Raw genomic sequence first — 22,353 nt, 5'->3', positions numbered from 1 at the left:
GCTGGCCCCTCGGGGACCACCCCGGCGCCCACCGGGCAGGGGGGATCCTGCTCCCAGCTGGCGGCTCCCTGTGACCCCGCGCTGCGAGCAGCAGCGGCCTTACAGAGCCCTGACACCTCCTACGTGTTTGGCAGCAGCTTGAGACACCTGCAGAACCGGAGGACAAAGTGAGGCAGCGTCCCATGGGGAAGGCTCCTCTGAGGGGGGGCACCCTCCCAGGCAGCGCACAGCGAACGCCATGAGGAAACCGGCACCGCTGCCCCAGAGGCCGTGAGGGGCCGGGACACGCCGGGCTGTGGCAGCAGCTGGGGGAGGCGCTGTCCCGGTCACCACAGGCATCCAGGTGGGATGCTTGCCGTGCCACGGGGGATGGAAGCCGTGCCCAGGTGGGATCGATGCCGTGCCCGGAGATGCCGTGCCCGGGTGGTGCCTTGCCCAGGTGGGACAGATGCTGTGCCCAGGAAGGATGGATGCCGTGCCCGGAGAATGAAAGCCGTGCCCAGGTGAGACGGATGCTGTACCCGAGGGATGGATGCCGTGCCCAGGTAGGATAGATGCCATGCCCGGGGGATGGATGCCATGCCCAGGGGATGGATGCCGTGCCCAGGTAGGACAGATGCCGTGCCCAGGGGATGGATGCCGTGCCCAGGTAGGAGAGATGCCGTGCCCGGGGGATGGTTGCCGAGCCCGGGTGTGCCGTGCCCGAGGACCGGCGCTGCCGGGCGGGTCCGCGCGTGGCCCCCACGCGTGGGCGGGACGGGGCGGGGCGGGGCGGGGCGCGCGCCCGCAGAGAGCCGCGCGCGGCCCCGCTCGGCAGCGCCTCCCGGCCGCGGCACCATGTGGCAGCCGGCCACGGAGCGGCTGCAGGTAGGGGGGCGGCCGGGCTCCGAGCCCCGGGGGGCGGCGGGGCCGCGCGGCTCCGGGGCGGCGGCGGGACCGGCGGAGCATCACCCCCGTACCGGGAGTTCGCGACAACTTCTCCCCCCGCCGGCGCGGAGGGCGGGTGTGCGGGGACGCGGGACACGCGCGCACACGCAGTGCGGGGCCGCTGCCCCGGCGGCATCCCGGGTGTCGCTGCTCGGCGGCTCCGGCGCTCCCGGCGGAGTTGGGTGCCGCCCGCGGGGCTCGGCGGGGCACGCGGCGCTCGGGGGCTTCTCCGGCGCCCCTCGGGTGAGGGGCACCCCGGGCCGGCCCTGCCTGACCCGCGGCAGCGGGAGGGTCCCTCGGAGCGGTGCGCGGGCGATGCGGGGCCCCGTGGGAGTCCTTTGGCACCCCCACGGCCGGAGATCGGGATGTGGCAGGGTCACCGGGGTACCCCCTTGCCGCACCCTCCGGCGGCGGTCCGATGTGCGGTGCGGCTCTGCCGTTGTTCGTGTGGCTTGTGTGCGTGTTGCATAGTCCGGGGAAATCCGAGACAGGCAGAGAGTGAGATGAAATAAAACTCACTTTGTAGTTCCACTGCGTCAGTTTCGTGTAGTTTTCCAGGGCAAGTGTCGAGTGAGAGAGAATTGGATATCTCGGAGAAGAATCAATGGGCACAGCAGATGACAAGAAAAGGTTATTACTACTTTTGCAATTCAAAATGGGAATTTACTTTGAGATCATCAAGCAGAAAATTCAGCAGTTTGATTTGAGTTGATAGTAGAGCCAAGCTGAGAGATCTGTGAGCTTTAATCTTCACCAGCCAGTAATGGGAATAATTCCTGGTCTGAAAAAGCTGTACTTTTCTCTACAATGAAAAGCTTGAGTTTTAGTGGATAGAAATGATGTACCACATACATAGTTGATGGATTCCAGGGTAAAACTATGTGTGCTTATTATTAGTTATTTCTTTCCCTGTGTTAGTCAGAAACCTCTCTGCTAGACAAGTGGCAGGATGCCCTGAATGAAGGAGTTAATGATCTTAGGTTCTGTGGAGGCAGGGGTTCCCTGGGGAGATGCAGGGGACAGACCTCAGGTGAGGCTGCACCGGGTGGCTGGTGACAAAGGAGAAGGTGAGGGAAGAGAAGGAGAAAAGGAATGCCTAGGTTAGTAGTCTGTGCTGGTCTGGATTGTACAGAATGGCTTTGTGTCCCCTTGTGGAATTGTTCAAATAACAAGGTGCTGTTATGACAAATATCTGATACTGCCTACAAGAGCATGCAAGGCTAAAGAGAACCAAATGATTGTGTTTTGCAAAATAAGCTTGTAACCTTGTTTAGCCTTGTTTAGCTTATCCTGTGCACTGTTAGGGGTCTGGCCTTAGGGAACGGGTGGGAATGGCTCTGTGCTGTGGGGAACCAGGGCTGTAAGTAGGGGAAGTGATTTACCACTGGGCTCCTCACTTACCTGTTGCAGCAGAACCCAAGCCTGTAGCAAGGGGAGCCTGTGCTCCTCCCTGCTCTTGAAAGGGAGCCACAAGCACCAAAGTTCTCAGCAGTGGCCACTGACTTTGTGCAAATCTACTTTGATTGCCTCTGGTTGGAGTCTCCAGGCATCCTGAGCTGATCAAAATGCTGAGTGCCTGTAAATTCACTTTTTGCCAACAGGAGTTTCTGGGGAAGTACATGAATAACTGTAGATGCTCTAAAAAAGAAATCAGGGGCACTCAAAATTGCAGAATTAAAGGATGCTTTGGACTTGTGCCAGCTTCTGAAATGGGGAGAAAGCCTTGGAAAAGTTATAGGAAGCCCATAATAATTCTGTGTTCACACAAGGGGCTAAATAACAATGTAGTGATTTATGGACAAAATGAATGCAGTTGAGGGGAAGGATGCTGGTGTAACTAGGATGAGATCCTGTAACCGAAAGCTTAATCCTAATCCATATATATATAAGCTAGAGTTACATGGGCAATAAACTATCTAATAACCCAAACCCCTCTGAATTTTTTTTCCCCCCAGAAAACCCTTGAAGCCTGGTACTTTCAAGTAGTCTGATCTCCCCTTGACATGTTGTGAATCATCAGCCTGGCCAGAACTGCTGGCAGTGCTGCCTGGCCCCTTGAGGAGAGCTTGTGCACGCTATAAATGCATCTTTTTCCCCTTCTTCCTCCTCCTCAATATCTTAATTTAGTTTCAGGTGTCCCATGTTGCTCTCTTTGTCCCAGGCTCCCTCCCTCCTGGCACGTAACTGCTGTGAAACAAATGTTGGTGCTGTGGGGGTGTTGAAGGGGGGCTCTCTGCTTGTCCTTGGCATCACTAGCTCTCTCTGGCTGACAAGCAAGTGTTGTGAGGCTCTGGGTGTGGGATTTTGGTTGTAGCAGAGTGGTTTGTGGTCACTGGGTAGAGTAGGTGACGTCTTATGGTCTCTATTAATGTATTCTAGGATTACAGTTATGGCAAGTCACTACTGCAGGATATTTAGGGGATGTATAATGGCAGATACAGCCCTGTCTTTTACATTTGCCTGATGTATGGGTGCAGGAAATGTGGAGCTGGCCCAGCTTTCTTGATGTTCTAATGTGTGCACAGTATGTGACTTAGTTTTGACACAGATGTATCTTGTGTCAATATCCAGCTGTGGGGAAGTGCAGGACTGTTGTTAGTCCGTGGTGTAGCTCTGTACTAAGTAAAACGGCAAAGAAAATATTTTCATCTCTCAGAATATTTCTTTTGGCCTGGTTCAGTAAGGGAAAGTATGAACTGCCTTTGGAAGTGGATGCCTGTTGGTACGGGTCGGTCCTGCCCTCAGAGCTAAGGCAAGCTGTGTGCATTTAACTGAAATGGCAGTGGCCATCGCAGCGTGAAGGCTCCTGTCATGTTCTGACCAGCTGTGCCATGGTCCTCAAGTGCTCACGGGCCTCCTTTCCCAGTCCCACTCAAAGGATGACAAGACTGCACATTCCTGATCTGCTGCCATTCACGCAAAATCTCCTTCTGTTCCAAATGTGCTCAGTCCTGTCAAGTTTCATAGTTTGTGCTGAAGTTTTTGGCATTGACTGGATGGTACAATTCCAGTAGTGAGGTCAGCAGCAAAGCTCACGCATACGCAATAGGAATGAAGTGTCATCAGCAGCTGGGTTACAGAACACTGTGAGCTGGGGCATGAGCTGGACTTGTCCCCCCTGCTGTTGTAGCCATTTGCTGCTGAAAGCTTCATCTGCTGCTGAAATGTGCCCCCCTTCCCAGAGCCTTGGTTTCTGGCTTTGCTGGAATAAGCTTGTTTTTTAATTTGGGTTTGTTTTTTGTTTTATTTTGTTTTTGTCAGCCTGTCTCTACTTCCCTCTGATGGAAGCTTTTCCTATTATGCTGCCGTTTAATGAAGAAGCCTCTCTGTTTCTGGAAGATATGTAGAATTGAATTAAATGGATTAGAAGAATAACCTAGAAAATGTAGATATTGAGGTTTCTTCTTGAAAATATAACACAGCAAAGCCTGCTTTTGCTTTTTCTTTCCCTTCATGTTTTATGATTTTTTCACCTATAGCAGCATTGAAGTTTCGTCTGTTTTCTCCAAAGTTAGTGGGACAGGCAGTTACATGTGAAATCGTACATCTGGGATGTTGCAGGAATATACCACAGGGATCAGCGAGTCTCTGATGTGGTAAGAAGATGATGATTTTGCAGGTAATACAGGATTAGCATTATTCACACTTAAGAGAGATGATCTGGGACTGTATCTGTTTGTGAGACTTTTTCGCTTCTTATTTCTGTGGTGGCTTGTGTTCGGTAAAGTGCAGGCGAGCATATGGAACATGTGTGTACCTCCCAGTCTTCTCTGGAGCAGCAGCCAAGGTTGCTTCAGGTATTTAAAGGTCATTCCCCCTGCTGGGAATGCAGAGACTCCAGTCCTGAGCTCACTGTACCTGCCTGATCTGATTGCCTTGCCGTGTTTGCAGCAAACCTGATCAATGGTTATAAGCAGTGAATACTGATTTGTGGCTTGATGCTTGTGGCAGTGGCACTTGTTGAAATGATGCCAAAAATATTGTGAAATCTTTCTTTAAAACTATTTCTAAATGTTCCTCTGTGCCTGGTTCAGCAGCCCTTGGCAGCACAGCTGGGGTTTTGGAGCTGATGGTCTCAGTGATGCTCCCGTGAGGACTCTGAAGAGGTGTTTGGAAACAAGCAAGGTGTTCTCACAGCCTGAGAGGTGGCTGCTATTTGCTCTGTAGCCTAATTTTTCCTGGAAGCTTGATGCCAGACATTGTTTCGAGATAATAAATCCCAGTGGGTGCATAGTTTCCGAGGCTGTGCTGTTTATAAGCCCTGCTTGCAAGTTTCCCTGCTTCTCTTGACACGTGTGGGTAACAGGGATCACCATGTTCAAACAGCTTTTCCCCCAGAGCGGCGGTGCTGGTGCTGCCCAGCCTTGGGCTGTGTTGCCAAGTGTCCCTGAACTGAGCCATGCCCATGAGCCCTCTTTTTGGAGAAAGTCTCACACTGCTTCTGTGGGTGATACAGGGCTCAGATGAGTGAGGAGGGGAAGAGGGGAACAGACAGCATGTGTGTCATGGAGCTTTGGGCTGGACACTGCTTGGCTTCATACAGGCATGCAGATGGCCTAGTGTTCACAGCAGGACTTCAGTGATTCTCTGTCTGCTCATCTGGAAGTTCAGTATTCTGATTGAAACCCACAGTTTGAGGCCATTTTTGGGCAAGGATTTAATAATGGATGGCTGTGGTGTATTGTTAGAATTTATTTCTTTCATAAAGCTCCACATCTCTCCTAATGTGCTGTGCAATGCTGTGCAGGAGAGCTGTGTGTGGGCAAGATGAAATGATGTGAAGCAGGTGATGAAGGGTAGGGAGTTTCAAGTCCTTTACTGGGGCAAGTTGGATTTCCTGAACCCCAGGGCTTAATTCTGCCATCATATAACTTGTGCAGGTCCTCTGAAATCCATGAGAACTAAGATTGTGCAAGGTTGCTTTACCACAGTCTTTGAGTGGCTGCTGTAGTGTATTTCCACATCTTTATGAACAGTAAAACAACAGTGTAGCTGTTAATGGAAGTGAAAAATTGAAAGCAGCAGTATTGGGGTTGCTGCTCACCTTTGGGCTGGGCTCTGAGCACTGTTATCCAGGGCCTCATAAACATATTCCATTTTTTACAGGAATTTGTTAATATATCTGTAGCCTTGCACCTTCAATCTGCTTTTAAATTTTGTGACTGTAGACTGTTGCTAATTTCGTGTATATTACATGCATCCACTACCACTAGTATACACTAGTATCCATTGCCTTTCATGTATCAGGAGCATTGAAAAGATTTTTCACTAAAGAGAAGTGAGCTCTGGGTAGACCTAAACATGTGTGATGGTTTCTAGGTGATCACACCACTGTGGTTTGGTGACATGTTTGCATGTGTTCAGCTGTAATGTGGTTTTAGGTCCTATTGGTGCTTTCAAAATGAGCTTCTAATCCTTTTCAGTGTTCACATGCATATGTGTGTTAAAAATAACAGCATACAGTCAGTTAAAACAATAGTTTTCCAATTTTTAAAGCATATGGAAAGCCTTTCTAAGCCAAACACAAGCTAGCTGTAAGCACACAAACAGCTGTCTAGGCAGAAACTCCTGCAAGACACGTATAGCAGGACTGATACTACTACTGAACTCTGGTTTCATTAAATATTATGTCAGAAGGAAAAAATGGTAAGTATTTGAAATTTAAGCCTGAGTCATGTGGCTGCAAATGTCTGAAGTCTTACAGGCCGGTGTTTTGGCACTATATGGCTTCAGGATATCTTTCGAGGCATCAGAGTTTTGCACTCGTTTGCTGCTATGACTTTACAGCAGTCAGGAATCTTTAAAACAAAGCCCTGTGATTCCAGGAGGCTCATCTGGCACCACTTAACTCAGGCAGTTCCTTTCTTTCTACATTATTTATTCTTTGTAGAAAATGAATGTCTCTGGAGAAATGTTAATTTTGGGAAGCATTCTATGACCAAAAGAAAATCAAAATCAATGAGAGCTTTGTGGAAAGCCCCCTGGGAAATGATCTTCAGGGTTCACTTATAGTGTAATACTGGTTTCTGTTTATGAAAGTGCCAGCCTGTTTGATGACCAAGACAAAACATTTAAGCAGTGATTTCCTTGAAGAAAGGCAAGCTAAATAATTCAGTCTACTTCAGAATTTTAAGTGCCTGCTTCAGATTTTGTGTGTCCCTGGTGTCACCCAGCAGGATAGGACAGTCAGCAGTGGCGTCCCAGACGTTTCCTTCCAGGCATGGCTGTGTTCTCTGCAGACATGCCTTGGGATGGTGCTGAGGTGTTGGGCTAGGTGTCCTCACCCTTAGAGCACTACTGTGTTTTGATGTATCTCTGTGCAGGCAAGAGGAGAGTCTGATTACCCAGAGACAGGTAAATGTGTAGCTGAAAAGTCCCTTTAAGCAATGTTTAGTACTTAGAGTATTTTTTTCCCCATAGTGCTTTCATGTATAGGAATTGAACTTAATTGTATTTCATATAATAGCTGGAAGAGTTACAGGTGACAGTATTAAGTCTTCTGAGCTGTTTCTGAATAAGTGTATCAGAACTCTTTGACCAAAGATGTTAAATGTGGATGATTGTACAAGTGTCCTGAGAAGACCTAATGTAGCATTTCATGATTTGTTTTTCCTGCTGACACCCTGAAAATATGGAGTGCAAGTATAAATCTTTGCACAGAATCTGAAGGAAAAAAGAAAAGTTGTGTATTCCCAGTATTTAATTTTCTTTTAATGATGTTGCTTCTACAAAATTACACATAGCCTCAGAATGACTAAGTTGGTCTGGTAGCACTGACGCCTTGGCAGTTTGGTGACGACTTCAGAAGTGTTGGTCTTTGAAAAGCCTCCATAAGTGTTTTCATTGGGACCATTTAAATAAATGTCCCTTTCACAGAGTAATGGCTGGTTTTGCTTCCAGGCAATGTGGGCAGGAGCATTTCTAACCTGTATTGCTGCTGGTGAGTTTTGCTGACAGAGCTGTGCTGTGACCACAGTGCTGCTGGGTTTGGGACAGCACCGGGGCTGTCAGAGTCCTTGCACCATCACCCTTTGTGGCCTTGGTCTGTGTTATGCCAGACAATTTTCAAATGTCTCCTCACATGAAAACACTTTCTCCAGATATATTTGATGGGAGTTGCCAAGAACACTGAGAGCAGATAGAAATGTAATTAAGTGTCCTGATGCTCAGATTTGTGGCCACCTCTTTCTTCCCATGCCAAGCTCCCTCTGGTTTGAGAGATGGTTGTTCCATACATCTCATGTGAAGCTTGCAGGATGACCCCAGAGTGAGTTTACAAGTCTTCAGCTGGCTGTATTCAGCTTTGTTCAAGGCCAGGCTTTTCCAGACAGTGTTTTACCTGGTGGGCTGTGCTCTTGTGAAATCTTACCCACTCACTGAGTGTCTGGAGAGAAGAACTGATGTTCAGTCTGGTGCCACTGGTGAAGTCACTGCTTTGAAGCTCTTGCAGTGGTATCTGATCCAAACTTCACTGGGGCCAGTACCAACCCTGAGCCTCAAGAGAAGGGCAGGAAAGCCATCCATTGGACTGTTACAGGAGATCCAGAGGGATTGTATAGTCTCATTTAGAATGAAAAGTTGTCTCTGCTGTGGAGCTTCTTGAGTAATTCTGCTGGCTGGAAGGCAGGTTTAGAGGAGTTTGGGGTCTGTGAGGGGCCAAGACATTGTGATTGTGGCAACATCAAAAACACCATCTGAACCTGCAAGTTTCTATCTCTCCTTTCCCTCCCTGAGTCTGGATGTTGAGGAACAGGAGGGAGGGTTGGATGCAACATTCCTTCTCTGAATGGCTACAGGGAGAGGCTCTCCAGAGTGACTCTCAGCTGCTCTGTGGCTTTCCTCAAAAGCTGGGGACCAGCTTTCCTGCTGTCAGGATTAATCTGTGCTTTCTGAACTGATCATGGTGACACTGACCTGAAAATGGTAGTTTCTTGGGGAGAGAAATCATCCTTCCCTCCTTCCCTGTCATTCTGCTTAAGAAAAACAGGCAAACTAAATATCTGTTATTATTCATCAAAACTGTCCCATCCAAATTAGTATGCTGAACTTGGTTTCTAGTGTTGTGTTATGGAATTCTGTCCTTGGTTCTCTAGTATTCCCTTCTGCTGGGGAGAGGAGCACTGGGAATTGTATTATGGTGTGCTGGTTATTCTGGCTTTGGCTCTGAGCTGGAGAGTGAAAAGACAAGCAGCAAAATTGCTAGTAAAAAAATACATCAGACTTCAAAAACAGTGTTTTAATCCTTTTCCCTCTCATTTGAGGCTATTTATTTAACCAAACCTTTTGCAAATTTTAGCCTTTCCATGTGGCATTTATTATATTTTTTCTGGTTTTTGACCAGAAAAGTACCTTTTGGAACTTGAGCAAACACCAGTTGGCAGCTCCCTGAGCTGCCTGGTTGTCAGGGAATAGTGTGGACCTCTGTCCCAGCTCGCTGCACAGTGTGTCAGCAGAAGACAGCAGTGAATTTTTTTCATCTTTCAGAAACTTGTCAGCTTAAGCATTTTTCTTTTTTCCCTAGTCCATGGGAATTTTCTGTGCCTGACTATAAATTTGAATCAGAAAATGTAGAAGCTTGAATCCTGTCCCAGTGCTTTTAAGAAGGAGCCTATACAGCTCAAATCTGTACAGGCTTCAGTTTTCACAGCTGTGTTCTGTTGTTTGGATTAGAATTAGAAGGAAGGATATTTTGAAAATTTTATGTCGGCCTCTTGATAGTGTGGCTGAAAGGCCCTATTGAGCTTGGTACTGTGTGTTTGAGAAAATCCTGGTAGTAAAGACAGCTTTGGTGCCTCCTGCTAGAGCAGAGTGCTGGAGGGATGTGCAGTGCTGCTGAGGAGTGCTGGGTGCTGGCTTTTCCTGGTAGGTAACAAAGAAAAAACCCATCAGTGATTTCTGAGACACCCAAAGCCCCGAGATCCTCCAGCCAAGGATAAGGCATAGGGACTGGCCAGGCCTTGAGCTGGGTTCAGGTTCACCCTTGCTGCTCTGGAACTGTGGATTTGTGGTCCTGGCTGTGCTGTGCTGCCATCAGCAGTGTTCCTGTTGGGATAATGAGGGAGGTGGAACCCTCTCTGTGACATTCTTGTTGATGGAGCATCAGTGCTGAAGGCTGCAGAAGGGATGTTACTTTCTGAGATTGGACAGTTCACTTTGATAAACGAGTGTTAAATCACTCAGATTTAGGCATGCAGCCTCATCTCAGTGCATAGGATATGCCTTTGAATCCATTAACTTTTATCTTGCCATTTGAGATGGCAATGTAACTTTTCTGTGGTTTATAAGGAATGTTAGGAAGCATTTGTTTGTGACTGACTTGTTTTGATCTGGTGTTTAGAGGCTCTTTTTTCATTAAAGAGCCTGAAGCTTGGTGCTGGGACATGTAACATTTTCAAAGGGCAACGTTTCAATCTTGTACCCCTAAAATACAGAGTTGCTATGGAAGGAGGAGTTGAACAATTTGAAAGGTTGCAGGAGCGCAGATAGGATCTGCTGTTGCCTTTTTCCCACGGGTGGGTGTTGCAATACTCAGTTTTTTTTCTTGTAGCTGTTGAGGTGATGTGTGACTCCTTGTGCCTGCCCTTCACAATCCTGCAGCTTCTGGCTTGGGAACAGGACCCAGAGCTCCTGGGATTTAACCCCCTCTGAAGTCTTTGGGTTTTGTTTTCCTCAATGTCCATCATGCACAGAGCTCAGATAATTTCCTTGGGGATGTCCAGTTGGAAGTGGGGCTACCTGGTGTGGGAAATAGCCCTGTCAGAAATATCAGTCTTGCTGCAGGGTCTGCCAAGGCACAAGGCAGCCTGTCTCGGCATTGCGGCCAGCCTGAAAGCCATCTCTAAATGAATGAGATGACTGCCTTTTGTAATCAAGGGTAGTGAAAAGCCCTGGCACTTCAAGACAGTGAAAAATACTCACTTATTCTAGTGATAAATTCTAGTTAGTGCTTACAATTCCTTTCCTGAAGCCATTCTCCCCCATCCTGCTCACATTTAAAATGCTGACAAGTTTCAGGCTGCAGAAGTGGTGGAGCTCATCCCCCCTAAGGAAAAGTCACATTTGAAGAGATGCTGAGCTGCAAGTGTGAGCTGAAATGAGTCGTGGACAGATCTTCAACTGGAAAGAGACATTCAGAGCTGCAGCTTAGGGTTTTCACCCCTGTGACTGGACAAGCTTGAGAGGTTTTCTGAGCCTGGGACTGTGCTCCAGCAGGGCAGAGCATGGTCCAGCTGTGTGGGGCAGTGAGATCTGTATAGATTAAGATATTTACATGTGTTTGTCAGAAAGACAGAATCTGAGGAGGCTTTGAATGAAGTTAAGTGCTATACACTGATGTAGAACTTCTGAGTGTGGGAGGAGCAGATCATTAGCTAGGGACTTCAGAGGTCCATGAACAGCCTAGCATGGCTCAGGAGCCACATCTGCAGAAAGCTTGTACTGAAATAGCTCACTTCTAGTTAGTTTAAATTACTTTCAGAGTGTATTTATATTGCTTTTTTCAAGTTGAGTTTTTTATTTCTCTGTATCAGGAGTTATTCATGCTGCTTACATGATATTTGAAAAATAGCCAGCTGCAGTGTGTGGCACTCACCAGGGAAGTGCCCATACCTTGTTTAAGTTTTCTGCACTGGGTCTGAAAGTTAAAGCCTGACCTTTCATTCCTCTGTTATGGTCTGAGGGTGTTCTTACATGGATGTTGAGCTTCCCAAGATAAACAGAGTGAATGTGGTTTGGCATTTAAATCACTGATGTTGTATCAAGCTAGAGAGTTTCAGAAGCCATTAATGTCTACAAGAGATGTTATTTTGTTCACTTGGGGATAAACTTTGCCCCTGTCTATATGTGGGTTTTGGTTTTGGTCCAAATTCAGATTTTTAGAGCATTGGTATAAGTCTAAGTGCCGATACTTATGCCAGTGGAGTTACACTATGTTTCTTTTATTATAACTGAGAAGAAACTTCATGTGTTTCTTTAAAAGCCCAAATGTTACTTGATTTTTTTTTTTTAAGAGTAGCTTTATGAGACAAGACTTAATGTCTAAGAGAGCTGAATTAAATGTTTCTCTACTCTCTTTTTGGAAAGAGGGTTGACCTTTTGTTGAATTGATCCTGGAGCAGGCCCTGATGCTGTTTGGATAAGGGGCTGCTCAGTATCTGCCAGCGGAGCCTCTCTCACACAGCGAGTGCGCCGCCTGCTCATTGGGGCTGGGGGAAACAGAGCACTTAGGGAAGTGTTAATAACATCACAGTCACCCAGTTGCTTCCCTCTGTGGGGGGAAAAGGGACTGTGTCACAGAAGGGTGGGAGCAGGGCCATGGCAGCTGCCTGGCAGTGGGCTCGGAGCATCACCAGCCCTGGTGCTCCGTGGTGCTGCAGCTGCTGCCCAGCACAGCCAGGAGCCTGACACACCTCCAGAGCCTCAGGAAATATTTGCTGGTTTCAGCCAAAACCCGTATTGCTTATTTGTGGATCCAGTTTGTTTTTGAGACCTTTCCTTCTTTTTGCATTTTCTTGTGAAAATGTCATGTATTTGTTTCTTCAAAGGGTGAAAAATACCCACTTTGCTTTTTATTTTTTTTTCAACGTTTCTCAGGAACAAATAAATGTTTCTTTTCCAGTATCTATCGTTACAAAACTGAAGTTAAAGAGCAGTCTGCCTCATCCTGGGAAAAGAAAGTATTGTTTTCAACATATTCTTACTCTCAAATCTATACATGTGCAGTCATAGTCTTCCTCATTTCCCAAAAAATCTGTCAGTTTTAAATTTTTTTTTCTTGATTTTTAAACACTTTTCTGGGAGGTTTTTAAATCTGGTCTCCACTGAGCTCTGTAACTTGGTGTTTGCTTTAAAATGACCTTACAGTGCCGTGCCAGCACCATATTTGACTTCCCATGCTGGTTGTAAAGTAATGTAAGTTTGAGGAGTTCTAGATAACAGTGTTAGTCACTGCTAACAATTGCAGCTGTGCTGCAGAGCCCTCAGTCCAGAGTGGTTTTTGGCTGTGCAACAGTTTACAGAAAAGTTAGTCTTTGTAGTATCCCAGTTAGTAGGTCTCATAGGCAGCAGTAGTTTTATTTAAGGTAGAATTTTATTAAAACCTTGAGTTGGAACTCTCTGGCTAAAGGAGCAGGTAAAGGCTCCCTTTGCAATGCCAGTGGGATGGACTGGCCAGGGATGGAACAGAGCTGTTGGAAGCTTTCCAGGAGAATTGGGGACTATTTTGTAACACGAACTGACACAGCACAATTTGTCCATCTATTGGAGGGGGGGAGGAATGACTTTCAAGCATATCATCACCTCCTAAATGTAATCAATTTTACTACTGGGAAGAAGATGGTTTCAGTGCTAGCAATGCCAAGGTGACTGGATCCTGTGTGCTGTATGGGGACATTTCCCTGCTGAGCAGAGCTGCCTGCACCAGAGTAACTCCCCTTGCTTTGCCTGGGTGATTTACAATACTTGGCATTGTTGTTGCACTCTTTGGCCCTTCTGATTCTTTCTGAGTATGGGTATGAGCTGGGAACAGAGATGGTAAAGTCCAGATCTCCAGTAGAACGGGAAGCTGAGCTGGCAGTGCTCACCGTTGTACAGAACTATGCTGTAATCTTGTCCTCTTTAAGGTCTCATGTGTGCAGTAGTTTGTACAGGTCCAGCCTTGGAAAAAGGCTTTGGAAAAAGAATCTGGAGGCAGGTGCCTGCCTGACAGTGCTGTGACTCTCAGAGACCAGGAGCTGAGGGCTCCATAGTGAGAGTTTGTGCCATAAACACTGTGTGGTGACTTGCTGCTGTGGTTGCTTGAAGCCTTACTGCACACTGCCTAAAGATCCTGGGTTTGCTTTAGGAAATACTTACTGCTGTTCTGCTTTGTACACCTGGAGGTCAAAAGGAAATGTGGTTTTTCTAGCTAATCATCTCTTGCCAGCTAATTGTAAGTAAAATAAAAAGGGAAAGCATGGAGTCTGGCCAGTGCTTAGTAATGTCTGAACCAACAAGTCTAATGTGGTGTTGCTTTTCTGACTTTATTGAACTTCTGTGGGAGTTTGAAGTTTTACCCTGAGAAGCTTATCTTCACTTTCACTGTGTAGTTGTTCTTTAGGATTTCTTTTGATTTTTTTGTTTGTTTTTTTTTTTTTTTCTTCCTGGAAAAGTAGTGGGTCAATATAAAGAATTACTTGGAACAGTGGGTGTGAGATGGCTAAAAAGAATAATGGTTGTTGCTACCAGCGCTTATATTATAGATACTCCATGGAAGTTAACAGTAAAGGGTCTAATGGGTAGGATGCTCACTTATAGGGGTCATATTTACAAACATCTGGAATATATATCTCCACACCCAGGCAGTGTTTGCTACTGGAGGGATGTGTCCTCATTTGGACACGATCCAGGATCAGCAGGGCACTTTGGCTGCTGGGGAGGCTGCCCACTCCTGCTGTGTCAGTGGGCAGTTTCTTGATTTTCTTCCTTGACTGTTTTGCTCTCTTCTCCTAGAGCATCCAGACTTTGGATGCTGTGTGTCCATTTGCTGAGATGCTCTATGGACAAAGGCTGGATCCTTGCCTGAGGAGCTGAAGAGTACAAGGAGAGCAAAATTATTTCAGTTCCCAACATATATGATTCAATTAACATCTTCTTAACCCTGTGTTAATGCCTAACAGCATGTGGTGACTAGTATAAATATTTATTCTTGATATGTAGCTAGCAGATATGTGGTAGCATTAATGCTAAATTGTTAGCACCCAGTTTAAGTAAAATCAGTTTGTCAGACTGCTTCCTTTTGTGTTTTGTTGTTTTGGATTTTTTTTTTTTTTAATTGGCAAGAGAATCCACAAACAGGGTTCAGATGGCCAGAACCTCTAGAATCTCATTACCTTAATTGAAAACTGTCACCCTTTGACATTCATAAATGATTTAGCTAGTACATCATTTAGTCACTGGGGAGAAAGGGAATTGAATGTTGTAACCATCCTTCACTTCTAGATGCTAATGATAAACGACAGCCCACAGCTCTGAAGAATTAATAGCTCTTGGTTTAGAACAATATTTTTGTATAGTGGAACATGTCAATTCCATTATATTTGGTAACATTTCATTCCAAAGTACCTTCACTTAGAAAAAAACTAGAAGGTGCTCAAAGAACATCCTCTAATGTTGCTCTTCAGCTTTTTACACCCTGCAGATGTGTTGCCAGTGATCTGCATCTTCTTTAGAAAAAAATCAGACTGTTTTGTTTATGTTGGCCTTTCCTCACTCACCATAGGAAATAAGTTGTTTAGACAATGTGTGGGGATTAGCTGTGTAATGAACTACCACAGTAAACAAGTAATTAATTCCCATCAAAACATATACTGTGCTCTGTGCCTGGGTTTTATGGTGTCTTCTGGAAAAGAAAATATTTTTCTGTCTAAAAAGCATTTCCTACTCAGTGACTAGCTTGAAAGAAACAGCTTGAAAATGTTTCCTGTGTTGAGGAAAGGATCAGTACATTCAGTTTGCCATTGTGGTTAACATCACTGTGGGTTTTTCTAGCACTTCTTTTCCTCAGTTTTATGTACCTACTGTTAATAAATACAGGTACAGAAATTACAGTCTGTCTGAGCAAACTGACTTGATCTTTTCATTTGCTAACGCTGATGCTGGGGTTTTGCAAAGGATAATCTGAGGATTCAGGCTTGGTTTTGCTCCTGTTTGAGATCACTTAAAATATTGAAAAGTTTACTGCTGGATCAGGGGCCAGGAGGTCATGCCTTTTTTTTTCCCTTTTCTTTTCCAAGAACTAGATCAGTGGGCAAATACAGCACTAGTGTATTGAAGGAGACAAGTGGTTGGTCAGTGCTCCTATTGGAGCTCTGTGAGTGGAGTGTGCTTTGGGCAATTGCAAGCTGGGCTTTAGCATGAGATGTTTCGGAGCACAGCCAGTGACAGATGGGTTTTGATGACCAGCTTTTGCCTTCAGAAACAAAAGTGTAGTGTTTATTTCAGCTTCTAAACCAGGTTAGTGAAGAGATGTCAGCAGTACCAGGTGCTGTGCAGCTATTTGTTTGCAGAGCTTAAGGTTTTTTATGCTGTTACTGGTCTGCAAAGGAAAGGTGGGTTCGGAGATACTGATATTTCCAGAAAATGGGCAATTGAGGTAGGCAAGCACTTATGTCCTCAGGATTTCTGCTCAGCCTCCCTGTTAATTCAGGTTTTTCTGCTGTTGGCTCCTGGCTTTGCCTGTTGCAGTTCTCCATGGGCCAGCACAGGGGTTTGGGCACTCTGCAGGTGGCGCCTCACTGGCATCACTCCCTCTTAGCAAGCTGCCCTGCAAGCTCTCTGATCTACCTGTAACTCAGGAGGATGAAATTATTTCAGATCGTGAGTACCTTCTGAGTTTTCCAGTACTCCTTACTTGTTTCCAGTCCTGGTGTTTCCCAGCACTGCTCAGCAAGGTCGTGTGTGTGTTTCCTAAGCAGGGGCTTCCTGGGCTGCTCTGCAGCATGCTGGTTTCCTTGGGTGACTTGACGCTGAGGTTTCTGTGTCATTTGGCTGTTGTATCATACTGCAAATGAGTGATTAACTTGTCTGGTTTCCTTGCTGATTCCCGGCAGAGCTATTTGCTTTCTTTCAAATCATGTATCACTTTAGTCTGACCTCCTCCATAGTCTGGCATTTCTGTAGTGCCTCATTTACTATAGATGTGTGATTACATGTGATTTTCTGTCTTAAATTGTTACTTTTTTAAGAGTTAGGTTTTATCTGTTACTGTTCCAGACAACATCTAAAGCTGTGATTGAGGTGCTCAGAAAACTTGGAGGCAAATGAGAAGATGCCTAAATTTATTCACCCCTTGAACTCCTTCAGCTCTGATGGTTTCCATACTAACTAGATATGGAAATCCATATCTAATCCATACTAGATATGTTGCAACTTTAGGTGATCAGGGGTGAAAGCAAGAACTTTAGGGATGGTGAGCTCTGTGATACCAAAAGCCACATTAGACAACCCCTGTGTTTTTTCAGTAGCTGTGTTCTCTATCAAAAATAAGTCTGAAATGTTTTCAAAGGCTGGGTACAGAGTGAGACCCATAAATAGATCCTGTAAACCTGCTCTTCTGAATTGCAGAACAATCCTCAGTAGTCGCACCTAAAAATGGTGAGCCATTCATGCTGCTATACTCACACGTGAGTGTACTGCCATGAAATTATCACAGAACTGGAACTAAAGCAAGCTGAAATGGAAAAGCCATGCCAATGGAAATAATAAAAAGAGGAGTCATGCCCCTAAAAATACTGCAATGTAATTGCTATGAAAATCTACACATATTTACAATAACAAAGGTCTCATTTCTGCAAAACTTTGCCATATGCGTATTTTTACATACTCTGAGCAGCCCCCGGCACCCACAGGCCTGTGCACTGTGAGTAAGGGACTGAGGCCTTGCTGAGTGCTCAGTGTTTCAATGCACATGGATCTTTTCCGGAATTGAAAACATCTTTTATTCCCCGGGCTGAGCTGGCACTGGCACAGGAGGCAGTCTGCTTTATGTTTATCAGGCCGGGAGAAGCCCAGCTCTTGTGAGCCAAGAACACCAATGGTAACTTCACTATCTTCCATCCTCTTTTTTTTTTTTTTTTTTTTTTTTTTTAATTACTTAAATATGGCCATTCAGGAAAGCATTTAATTCTTTAAATGTGGTGAGGAAGGTATTAATGAATTGACAGTGGAGGGTTTAACCTCGTGTCATCCGGAGCTTTGCTGATGGTTGTCCATTGCTGATGCTGGGTGATTTGTTCTGGGAGGTGCTGTGGGAGTGTCCTCCCTTGTGTGGACCAGCTCTGAGCAGGGAATCCCACCTTGCCAGGCTCTCCATAGCCCTCAGCACAGAGGGATGCCACCTGTGTGATAAAGCCTTTTTGGGGTACCTGCAGAGGATTCCCTTGTGGACTTTTTTTGGGGAAATACTGCCCTGTGTTGTCATCTATGTGGAGTATATTCAGAGAGAACAAGAAGCCTGGTCCTGATGCATTAATGAAACTATTGCATTCATGTTAATTAGTCTAATTTAAGTTGTGGTGCAGGTATGTAAAAATGGCCTTGATCATTTTGGGCTTGGCTGAAACCCTCTGATTCAAGGCTATAAATATACCCCTGGCAGTGAGTGAAAGCTGAAGGGTTGTCAGAGGGTCTTCTCAGATAATTCTTGTGCCCATGTGTGGAGAAATGGCGATGTATGAAAGGTTTCTGAGTAGCTGAGGAAAATATAAAAGCCTGTATGGTGTGTTTTACCTTCAGAGTCTCTTAGTTATTAGAGTTCTAGGAAGAAAATTTCTTGCATCTATTTTGGCAGCTCTTTTCACTAACTAAATACCAGGTTTATTGCTGTATGAACGTGATAATTAGTTTGTAATCCATGTATAGGCATTTCATCCTGGTGGTTTTCTTGCAGAGAATAATTTGCCTTTTATTTGTTGAGAATGGTTGTTTTTAGTGAAAACAGAACTCCCATTCATGATGGGCACAGCAAATGTAGTAAAACACTATCATAGCTGGGATTTGTTGTACACTATGGATTTATGTCAAGAATGTTAATGATTTGTTTATGAATAAGTGAGCTTGTAGTATTGTGAAACATTATCTGGCAGGGCTGCTGAATGGACATTTTGAGAGCAGAGGATTCTTCCACTGAATAAACTGTAGATATTTGTGTGTCTCAAACTACTCATAAGTAAACTTATGTATTTTAAGCAGAAGTGTTTATTTAATGCATTATTATCAATGGTACTCATCTGACAGATATGTATGGGCCACTTGATAATAAGCAAAGAGGTGGTTAAGTACTTTTTAAGAGCAGTTAATCTTCTTTTAGTGGGCTTTAGTTTAAAAATAAGGTTTTCTTGCAGAAAGCAACACAAATCCTTAAACAGAGCACTGTGACGTTTGCAGAGTCAGAGTGGATCAGCAAGGTACTTTGATTTTGCAGTGTCTCACTTGAGTGTAACACCTAGTTCAAGAGAGCCACTTGAATTTACTGATAAAGTCACCACTTGATTTCCAGTATGTTGTACAGTCTCAAACACACACCTTCCTGATAGAGACTTGGGGTGGGTTTACTGCTTTCTTCTAATGCCCATTTTCTTGGAAGAATACCTTCTGATGGGCAGGGGAGGTGGTTCATTACCATCTTACACGAGTCCAAAGATCAATAATTATCTCTCGTGTGTTGGTAGTACTTGAGAGAATAGAACCACAGTCCCTCAAAATAATAATTTGGGGGCTAAATTGAACCTTATCCCAGGTAATGGTTCCTTGCATTGCCTGTTACAATTTGCAAAGTGAAGGTGTTGGATCTTATCACTGATAGGACAAATCTATTGACCAACATCCGATGTCCAACAGAACAAAGCGAGAGCTCTGTCACTGTTTTGGACTCCTTAGTCAACCTAATGTGGAACTTTCCATGCTAAATTTAAAAAAAAAATGATTGCGATATTTATCTTCTCTTCAACTATCTTTCCTCTAAGGAGTTTTATAGCTGGTTAAATGGGTTGTCACTCAAGTGAGATTCATGCATTTTTAAATGTTGCTAAGCCTCTTGAAAAAGATGATGCTGTAGCAGGAAGCTTTGCTGTGTGACTTCATGCAACACGGGCAGCTGAGCCCAAAGCAGAGGGACTTCAGAGCTGGATTCAGAAAGTGTCAGAGGCAGTTGATGTTGTGCATCCAGGCTGCCGTGTGCAGGGTGCCTTAACTCTGCCTGATAAATTATGACATTTCTTGAAATAGTGCCTTGTACTTTTTAATGAGCTGGGCTATCAGCTCTGCATCAGTGGATAGTTAAAATGAAACAAGAATTGCTTTAACATTAAAACTCTGCCTGGAGGACTTCTCTGAGAAATTGCTTATGATTATTAAGTGAATATTATACAGTAAGACAGCCTTCTTTCTTTGCTGTTCTTTTTCCATACCAAGTACAGTTTTGGAAGTTGAAAAATGTACAGATGGAAAGTAATGTTTAAATGGGAATGGCTTTGAAAGTTGTGCAGTGCTCTCTCCCTTTGAATGGGAATAGGGAACAGAGGTAAGTCACAATATATTGAGATGAAACTTTTATAGATGAATTGGATTTCCTCTAGATATGGTTTGATCATGTACCAAACAGAAAAGAGGCTGAAGCCAGAGCACTTCATGTGCTGAACTGGAGGAGAATGTCTTCCAAATCAAATGGGCTGGGCCAAAATGAACCTTGCATTTCTCATTCCTTCTGCTATGCATGCACACTTAGAGATAAAGAAATGGAAAGGTAGCCCTCCTCTGTGGGAACTGATGGAGGCAGCTGTGGGGGTCGGTCAGGCTGACTGCAGCGTAACCTGCTACAGGGCAGCAACACCTTGCCATAGGTAGCTCTGCCAGGTTATCACTGAGATTTACCCCTGTCCTGCCTGTGTTATTTCTTCAATGGTGAGCATCTTGCTGCCTCTGTTTTCAGAATTACTTCCTGTTTCTTCCCCAGAATCATCTCTGAGATGGTGTTTCAGCAAATAAATAGCCCCCAACTCCAACCCAGCAGCCCACATTCAGGGATGAAGGCAAAGAGGGAAACTTGGTGGAAGCTGATGAACTGATTTGTTCTCTACATAGACACTTGTGCCCTTTTTCCACTTGGATACCACACCATTAAACACTATTAAATATTGGCAGCTTCTCAGTAAACTGCGTTTCTGATTTCTCTACTGTGTAAGCAGAAAAGGCAATCCTAAATCTCCTTCAGGAATGGCTTCACTCTGCCAGGTTGGGAACATCAGTAAAGCCACCAGAGTCTTTTAATTTCTGACTGTAATGGTGATAAAAGATGAAAGTGGAAGTGCTCATGTTGTTGAGCATGAGTTGGAACTAATCAGCTTCCTACAGATGCTACAGGGAAAATAGATCATAACACATAGCCCTGTTTCATCTGCTGGTTGAAGCTGTTCTTCTTTTAATCTTTATAGAAGGGAAGGAGCACCTTATATAATAGCATGGTTTTCAAAGGATTTCTAACATGTATTTAAAACAAATTATTTTTTTAAAAAAATCTGTGTTTTAGCAGATGCCCTTGTCATACATTTTTTCATTGTGTGTCAGTAAAACCCACGGTCACCCTGTGTGGATAACTACAGCATACACTCCCCTGGCTTGAGCAGCAGACAGTGGTGGTAGTTTGGGTTCCTGTTTCTGCAGGGGATCACTGTGGCTGCAACCTCTGATTTTCTCTGTAGTGCTGTGGATGACACTGAGATGCACATGATAGCCAGCGAGTGCTTCAGGACAGGGAAACAGCAAAACTTGGAACCCTTGAATTGTGGTGGTTGCTGGATTGTACCCAGGAGAGAACTGGCTTTGTTGAATGATCAAAGGTCCCCCTCGCTCATCAGCTGCTGGGAATGGAGCAGCCAGATGTTTATGTAGCCGATTGTCTTGTAAAACTGTAGAATTGGCTTGTGCAAATAGCTGTGCATGCAAAACTGGACTGATGTTATTTCAGAGGCTTTTCTAATGTCATCTGAAAATCTGTTCCAGTCAGACAACCTGGGATCCAAAATTGAAAAAAATCAAACAAGGATACCTTCTGTTCCTCAAGCCATCTGACACTAAAAATAGTATAGTTGGATTAAAGGTTGGTCTGTAGGAGGGGGACTAGTGGTGATTAATTGATGTGGAGTTAAAGTCCCCTCTGAAAAATCTGCGACTTCAGTTAACAACTTGCCCAAGACTTTCCACTTTTGAGGTTATCTGTTTCAAGCTTTGCTTCTGGACTGAAATGGCATACTTTCTTTAAAAATGAAAATATTTTACTTGTGGTGGTCTCCCAAGTAACTTACCAACAGTACAAACATTTTTACAGACTTTTCTCTAAATAATGGTAATGCTTGGAAGGCAGGAAAACAGCCATCTGTCATCGAGCTCAGAATTACCCCTCAGCAAGAGAAATGTTCATTTTGAGTGTTCAGCTCTGACTACTTTTTGACTTCCCAAGTGGAGACCTAGAGGCAAAGCCTTATTTTGTGCCCACGTGGAATGTTTTGTGCTGAATGTTCCTGATAAGGGTGTAGGCAGAGCAGCTTTGCAGTGGGCAGTGTTTGGGATCTCAGCAGCTGTAATGAAGCTCTGGGGGAGGTGTGTGGTGGTGAGGCACAAGTCCTGTGGAGCTGTCACGTTGTGCCCTGGCTGCTGGGTGGCTCTGCTGATAAATGCTCTCCACAGTGGTTCCCTTCTGAGGATGGTGTTCCATCAGACTGGTTGGTCTTGATCGTCCCAGCCATGGACTGGTATTCACTTTAATTGCTTTCTAAATGAGCCTTGCTTTCCAAACATAAGAAACTGCATTAAACACTTGGAGGCAGAGAGTTAATTTTAGGAAAAGTATTTGTGGAAGAAGGAAACTTCAGAGATTCCCTTGAAAAGCCTTCC

General features: G+C 44.9%; 1 protein-coding gene across 2 annotated transcripts in view; it reads left to right on the top strand.

Annotated features, from left to right (window-relative positions):
- The first annotated feature begins 813 nt into the window (after window positions 1-813).
- PID1 (phosphotyrosine interaction domain containing 1) overlaps window positions 814-22,353 on the top strand; it is an 85,062-nt gene continuing 63,522 nt past the window's right edge. The window contains exon 1 of one of the 2 annotated variants that reach the window (XM_063166861.1): window positions 814-867. In XM_063166861.1, the coding sequence (XP_063022931.1) occupies window positions 838-867 (30 nt within the window). In that variant the 5' untranslated portion in view covers window positions 814-837. Of the gene's footprint in view, window positions 868-4,343; window positions 4,547-22,353 lie in introns of those variants that run through there. The other variant, XM_063166862.1, reaches the window with a different exon arrangement.

This window comes from Melospiza melodia, chromosome 12 (assembly GCF_035770615.1).
Source record: "Melospiza melodia melodia isolate bMelMel2 chromosome 12, bMelMel2.pri, whole genome shotgun sequence".
Lineage (NCBI taxonomy): Eukaryota > Metazoa > Chordata > Aves > Passeriformes > Passerellidae > Melospiza > Melospiza melodia.
Note: the sequence above shows the minus strand (reverse complement) of the source record. Positions and strands in the feature narration are given on the sequence as shown.